Source organism: Mangifera indica, chromosome 7 (assembly GCF_011075055.1).
Source record: "Mangifera indica cultivar Alphonso chromosome 7, CATAS_Mindica_2.1, whole genome shotgun sequence".
Classification (NCBI taxonomy): domain Eukaryota; kingdom Viridiplantae; phylum Streptophyta; class Magnoliopsida; order Sapindales; family Anacardiaceae; genus Mangifera; species Mangifera indica.
The window spans coordinates 7787103-7795112 of record NC_058143.1 but is presented as its reverse complement, the minus strand read 5'-3'; the positions used below and the strand labels follow the sequence as shown (position 1 = coordinate 7795112).

Genomic DNA, 8010 nt, shown 5'->3' with positions numbered 1-8010 from the left:
TGTTGTAACCTATCCTGTGCAAGACATATGATAAGAAATCTCATTGACGCTCCTACCACTAAAAAATCATCAATGGATTAAATGTGCAAAATATGGCAAGTCTTCTTAATCGTGTTTTTTGCCCAACTGCCAACCCCATTTTCTTTTTTTTACACTGATTATTATAATCTGAAAAACCAATATATTAAAACGACTGATGACACTTTTTGTAGTTGCGTTCACACAGAGAGGCCTCCATAAAAAGGGCAATCTTTCTATGAGTTTTGCTCATCAAATTAAGAGACGACACTGCTCTCTCTGTCTTTGAAATTCATATTTGTGGTTTCGAGATTAATATTAATTAATTATTAAGGTTTTTTCAGACAAGATGGTGCAGGAAAGAGGCAGTGCAATTGTTCTTACAGTGGTGCTGAGTTTGGTTCTTCTCCAGTATTGTGAGTTTTCTGAAGCTGCAAGTTACGTTGTGGGGGGTCCTGGTGGTTGGACTTTCAATGTTAATAGATGGCCTAAGGGTAAAACTTTCAAGGTTGGTGATATTCTCGGTGAGTTTTGTTTCATTTAATTCTCCTAAATTCATGTTTGTGTTTATGATTAATTAAAACATGCATGATTCTTCATATAATATCGTTTAAGGTCTTCTGTATTTATCACGAGGATCATAACTTTTCTCCCTTTCGAATGGATCCCTAAAGTTTAAAAAATTTCTTATAGATGCCCCCTTGCGTTACTTGGACCATAAATTTGAAAACTTCTCACCTAAAATCCTTTCGTCTTAACTATGTTATATTGCTGCTTAGTTTACGAAGCACTTTCCGATAAGACCAAGATTAACATTTTATCTTATTACACTTTCTTATAAATTTAAGGCCGAATGACTATTTCCCACCCAAGGATTGATGCAAACCTAATCTCTTATCTGCTAATTATCGAAAATTTAAACTTTCATCTATGAACTATTAAAATTAATAAAAATAGTTAACTTTAGGGTAAAATCGTCATTTAATTAGTAATATATTAAAAATAATAAAACATTATTCATTTCCCTTAAGTTTAAAAAACTAACAATTCCCCCCTCTTCAAAATTAAACTTTGAAAAATCATATTTTCTCCTTAAGATTTCGTTCTTTTCTCCCTCCCTTTCTTCGTCGTTGCCATCACTGGATTCTCTCTCCCTCCCCTTTTCTACTGTCGAAAACTAGAGATCTAGACAAAGCCTTTGGACAAAGATGACGCTTTGTCTAGAGATGAAACCTTGGTCGGAAATCAAAGATCTTTGGACAAAGCATTGTCTTCGTCCAGAGGTTCCATCTGAAGTCTCTAGTTTTTGGTGTCAGAAAGGTGAAGAAAAGGGAGAGACAAGCAGGAAAAGAGGAAGAAAAGGAGAGGGAGAGAGAATCTGACCGATGACGACATTAGAGAAGAGGAAGGAGAAAATAAGGAAATCCAATGGGGGAAAATATGATTTTTTAAAGTTTAATTTTAAGAGGAGAGGAATTGTTAATTTTCTAAATTTAGAAAAAATAGATAATATTTTATTATTTTTAATATATTACTAATTAAATAATAATTTTACTTTTGAAGTTAACTATTTCTATTAATTTTAATTATTCATAAGTAAGAGTTTAAATTTTTAATAATTAATAAGTAAAAGATTAGGTTTGTATCAAACCATGGGTGAGAAATAGCCATTTGGCCTAAAATTAAAGTTGTTGTTTCGTCTTAACGCTTGCTTGTAAAATCAAAGTTACTTAAAGAAGTTAGGACAAATGAGCATTCATGATATAATTTTGTTGTTAATAAATATCTTTCTTACGAAAATACCATTTGGTTATCAAATTAACTGTAATACCGTTAGGTAAGACGTACGAGTTAATGATAACTAATCAAAATATATTACAATATAAATTGCTTTAATTTTTTTTTATAACTATTATTTGTAAATTTAAAGAGGTATTATATGTATAAATAATATATATAATTTTATATATAAACAAAAATATATTATTATGTGATTAGATAATTTTAAATTAAAGATAAAATAATATATAATTATATAATAATATATCATTATTAATACATAAAATTATATATATTATTTATATACATAATTTTATTTTATTTTTAATTATCTTAATTTGCATGATTGTCCTGGGAAAATTACCCCCTCCACCTGTCATAATGCATCACTAGTGGCAACTTTCTTTGACCTAATAAAATATTAATTGTTATCTATTAAAGTGGAATTAAATATTAAATATTAATATTTAGTAATTCTTTAATAATAAAATAATAAATATTCAATTTTTTAATTAAATATTTAAATGATAAATTATTATGTGATTGAATAATTTTAAATTAAGAATCAACTAATACCTAAATATATGATAGTATATTAGTATTCAATTGAATACTTTAAGATGAATGTATATAATATTATTTATTATTTAAATATTCTATTAGGTTAATAACAATAATATTCTACTAAGTATTTTGCATGAAAATAAAAGATAAAAAAATTATGTTAATATTCCTTAACCATTACAGTATAAATTCTAATAACTCACCAATTGTATAAAAATTTATGTTATTTTTAAAATCTCAAGATAAATAATAAAAGATACTAATTTAAATATAAATAATTATGTGTCATCATATAATTAAATGATTATATATTAAAAATAAAATTATACTTAATTATATAGTGATACGTTACCTTTGACACTCAAATTAATACTTATAGATACATCTAAATTACTGTTTAATTATTAATGATAGATAAACTCGTGTTGGATGTTACAGTATTCAACTACAATCCTTCAATTCACAATGTGGTTGCTGTAAACAAAGGTGGTTACCGTAATTGCAAGACGTCAAGAGGTGCAAAGGTTTTCAAAAGTGGAAAGGATCAAATTAAGTTAGCCAAGGGACCGAACTACTTCATTTGCAGTACCCAAGGACATTGCCAATCTGGAATGAAAATTGCTGTCACTGCAAATTAACTCATCTTTACGTAATATTCACTACTGTTCCCAAATGCATGGTCTGTCTTTTACCCGAATGTATCCTTAACCGCATTAAAAAGAAAATGTTTGGGTGTGGTTTGTTGAATATAATGAGTTACGGATTTTAAATACCTAGTTTGGTTTGTTATTTTTAAAAAATTAATAACATTTAATCTTTTCTGTACTTATGAGTCTGCTCTGATTTTTGAATAAATCATAAGGAAGTAATTACTTCAATTCGTTATCAGAGGATTTAGAATATTTCATATTTACATATATTCATAAAGAGATATGTTCAATACCATATACAAGTTATTTGAATATATATTCTCTTATGTTCTCTATCAATAAGTTGTAGGTCAACTTTATATACTTCATGTGGAAGGATATATTAAAGGTAGGTAGCAGTGAGGAAAATACCCTAATCTGAATCAGAACTGTCAGGTATTTAAATTTCGGTTTTAGATAGAAACTAGAATCGGCCTATCTCGGGTTGGTTGTGGTTCCGATTCTTTGAAACTGATGGGTTTTGGTTTCAATTCTGATTTGAGTTTAAATTCTGATTTTGGTTTCAAACACTTAAGAACTAGAACCAAGGTAGAAACCAAATCTAATATACAATCGTCCTCCTTTCATCATCAATTTTGGCTTTGTGCTATGAGCACAATACAACATTGGTTTTATAACAGATGAAACATGTAGGCATATTTGACATAAGTTGGATTTTTTTTTTCACATTAGGTTTTATTAGTTTTTCAGACAGGTGAGAGATCTCACCCATTAACACCATGGGTGGAGGATATGATTACTAGACGTACACAAATCTGCTAATATAATGGTCAAATTGATCAACATCCATTGATGCGAAGTACATAATTATCAGTAACAAGTGTTCCTAGTGAATATTTTGCACCAGATGTACGAATGTGGGAAATTTCAACTTTCTTAGATTTTGTGTATATATGCCACGACTGTTGCAAGGTTCAAAACCTCTTGGATTGTGAAGGATGGGCTAGTGTATATTACTTAACGAAATACTTATGAACGGTCTATAGAAAAGATGTTAATCTAGTGAGGGATCAGTCAACTTAGGCCCCACTAATATGACAATAATTTATCTGTCTTAAACAAAAGAAAAATCAAGTATTCATAACCAAGTATGCCTAATCACCCTCTATTAATTGTACTCCTCTAAACCTGCATTTTGACAAAGGAATTTCATTAAATAAATTTGTCTAATCAAGTCCTTAAAAAAAAAACAAACAAAATAATTCTTACCTAATGCCTTCCCATGGATATGAAGTTAAATGCTTTGTTACTAGTAAGGTACTTTTGTAAACATTAACATAAAAAATCCACAGTCTCTAGTTTTTATGTCTTATTTTAGGACGTCCAGACAAACTTAAATTTTAACATTTCTAGAGTCTTTAGCTAGGAGATATCCTTTGCAATATTATAATCGTTTGCCTTCATAAGGTGTGGAAGTACCTTATACAATGCCATCAACTTCTTCATTTTCTCTTTATTAGTGGTATATTTTATAGAGTTGTATACATACAACTTCCAATCGTTGAAAACCAATCTGTCGTATACTTAGTATTGATTTTCGAAGTTAATGGGAAAAAATACCTATCAAGCAATGCAAATGAAAAATATGGTTTAACATTAACCAAAACCAAACAAATAAGGTTAAAGTAAACCACCTTCTCGACATCGCTCCATATCCAAAAGTATTCATTGGGCAGTTGGGGTGAGACATCGTTAATTTGATGTATGAAAAAAAAAGCCATTTTATTTCTAAACCATGCATTTGAACTTACATACATGAGCCAAAAGATGCACCATGAACTGGGTTGAGACTGTAGTCTAGTTACTATATGGAAAACATTTCTGAAGTATTCCAAGGAAAGCTTTAATGTGTTGTGTACAAAAAGAAGCTACATCAAAAGTTGAATTTGAGAACTAAAATAAATGATAACATAACATGTTTTCCAATAATTGCCCTTAAGCTACCAATGAGGTCCACCAGGATCCCTCACTCACATGGGTAGTTGTAGCATTAGGTTTGATAAGGAAGACATGTCTATTGTCATTATCTGAAACACTATCATACTATACATTGAATGGTGTGTAATACTTACCCAATGTTGAGCTAATAATGCAAACAACTATAGGTTGCTTGTTCTTAACTTAAACAACCTTCTGCATCTTTCTCAGATTTGTGAAAGAACTTACCAACTATTTTCCTTTTCAAAAAGCACGACCAAATATCGATTGTTTTTTTGTTGTCAGAGCCTTCTCAACCTTCTCCGATAAGACATCCTCTTATAGTTGCACATTATCCTTCGAGGGCAAGCCCACCTAAAAACAATAAAGTTTTCTTTTAACGTTTTACTATAACACATATAAATAAAATAACAAGAAAATTAATATGGATATTAATATTACTAATCCCAATCTCTAAACATACAAATCGTCAAGTATCGTCATCGAATACATTATGGAGGACTGAAGTTCCTATATCTCTTCATGAAACATCAATGCCTATTATTAATAGAGCTCTTACATCTCCCTATGAAATAACATGCCTACTATTGACGGAGTTCCTGTATCTCCCCACACATCATTATTCTCTACTATTGAAGGAGTTATTACTATTCACCTTGCATTGTTGTAGCTTGTTGGTCAAGATGTTGTTTTATCTGATAACTAATTATAGAGGTATGTTACATAAGGAGCTACTAGAGATGGTCCTCTGATACACCGTTGTGTGCAATCCTATGAAATGAGTGCTTTATAGAAGAGGTACTCTAAGACTCTTGGGGGTGGTAGACATGAGAGGTAGACATTTATAAAGTAGATGCCCATAGATGATTAGAGGCCCTCTGAGACTTTTGGGAGTGGGATATGTAAGAGGTAGACCCAATGGAAAGGATACCTATTCATGAGAGTAAGCGTCAAGGACAATAAGTTGGGAGCTCTATGATATGGAAATCCATAAATGAACAAATATAGTGGAGACTTAGGAGTTGGCCACCTATATGGGTGATACCCAAGCCAAAGGGTTGGCATAGGGAGATAGGGATCCAATTCTTAACCGTTGAGGACCCTGAAGACCTTATTGAAGGTGCTTGGACAATAGGATAATATACTGACTTGGTATCCTCCTTGTCATATGATTTTGTCACCTCATCATCTGATGAGGTATCTAGTGTTTGTTCTCCCATGAACTTTAAAGCCTATATGTACCACTCAAACTCCTGCTCAAGCTGAATTAGATGTAATGCAGTTATAAAAACCTTTTGGAACGTAATAAAAATGTGTAAAAATTAATCAAATGGAAGATCAAACAATCAACTATAAATTTATGAACGATTAACTAACTAAAGAAGCGTCCCAAATTTTTTCAACATCATCTCAAGTCAGTAGTACAATGGTCCTCCACTTTAGCATACGGAAGGCCCGATCATCTGCTTAGAGATTGACATTAGGTGATATGTTTCTAATCATCTCATAAATCCAATACTACACAATGGACAACATTGTTTATTAGTATTTATAATTGTGTGTATGAATTTTAACTCTATGGATTATGCAATACTTACTTGAAATGCCATGGGAAATCGCATAACATTGTAGTTAGCCATAAGGATTAGTCTTTTATAAAGTAGGTAGTGTTATAGATAATACTTATATCTGCAATGTATGTTTGCCACATGGAATCTATTGTCTTATTCCAAGACATAAAACCTCATAGGCATCATAGGCATCGACTAAATACATTAAGATCATTGACTAAATGTAAAAAAAAAAAAAAAAGTTCTTTGATGACATTTCTATTGTACACTAATAGTCTTGAAAATGAAAAATACAATGTTGCAAACTTCAAGCATCCTTATCATTGTCTTCCTAAATTTGTGCTTCAACTGGATTCTCAATGTCTAAATAAGTTAATGCCCTATTAAAACCTGAGAAGTATTCCTTATTCAATCGAGGTTATTCTGCACAATCGACATAGTTGGATACCTTTGTGTCATGTCTGAAGATCAAACTAATCACTAGCATAAACTCAACAATGCTAAATTGGACCTCATCATTGTTTTATTTGAACCACATTTCTCTCACTTGGTCTCCACGGTTAACCATAAGAAGTAACACTGCATACATAAAAACAATACTAAACCTTGGCTCCTTCAAATCCAATAAGCACCAAAAACAAGTTATCCAAAATATCACTTTTTGAGTCAGCATGAGTTTGTCCCTAATGATAGTCACAGTATCCATCTTCATCTAAAATATCATGTGCACTTAAAATTCGAATGGCTCATAGAACTTGTAGGCCCCTTCATAATAGTTGATCGCAAATACTTGAAAAAATTAACCAAATCAGTGATTACAATGACATAAGATCCATAAAACGTATAAACATAATTATACTAAGGGTTGAAGATAAGGTTAAGGAGGTAGGCAAGGAAGGGTTGGCGACCTTACCAACATGTTCTTTCAAATAGAGCCCAACATGTCAACTAAAATCATGCTCAATCATACTCTAGCATATCAAAACAAATAAATCAAGTCTCATTTTCCTACCAAATCCAAAATCTTCACAAAATTATGCAAAACTAAAGGTCAGGTTGGTAAGGTTGTAAACCTGTTCTTCCCAAAACTATAACAACCGATAACATAAAACATGTTCATCCAACCTTTATATCTATAAACAACAATCCATTCAACATTGTGAAAAAGGGGAAAGAAACTCACTTGTCATGTTGTCATTATGTCATCAATTACCAATCCTGGATATTGTGTTGTTGTCATCAACTGTAATAGGTAAAGGCTTTGGCATCGTTATCCGTTTTGATCGATGAAGGCTTTGCCATGATTTATTTCAACCAAAGTTTATTGTTGCTTCAATTAAATAATCATGAGAGCAAGAATCCAAAGATTCACTTACAAGCAAAAGGTCACAAAAGGAGAATGGTTCACGCGTCTATAGTTTCAAACAAGG

The 8010-nt window shown here is 31.2% G+C and overlaps 1 protein-coding gene across 1 annotated transcript; it reads left to right on the top strand.

Annotated features, from left to right (window-relative positions):
* Positions 1-222: 222 nt before the first annotated feature.
* Positions 223-3186, top strand: LOC123221842 (basic blue protein-like). The gene is made up of 2 exons (XM_044644769.1): positions 223-542; positions 2800-3186. The coding sequence occupies exons 1-2, from the start codon at positions 368-370 to the stop codon at positions 2997-2999; spliced, it is 375 nt and encodes a 124-aa protein (XP_044500704.1). The 5' UTR covers positions 223-367; the 3' UTR covers positions 3000-3186.
* The last annotated feature ends 4824 nt before the right edge of the window (positions 3187-8010 follow it).

Bases quoted from the DNA above. Each gene is read 5' to 3' on its own strand.
- LOC123221842 (XM_044644769.1), top strand. From the start codon at position 368: ATGGTGCAGGAAAGAGGCAGTGCAATTGTTCTTACAGTGGTGCTGAGT. The intron at 543-2,799 runs GTGAGTTTTGTT...TGGATGTTACAG, and splicing joins CAAGGTTGGTGATATTCTCG to TATTCAACTACAATCCTTCA.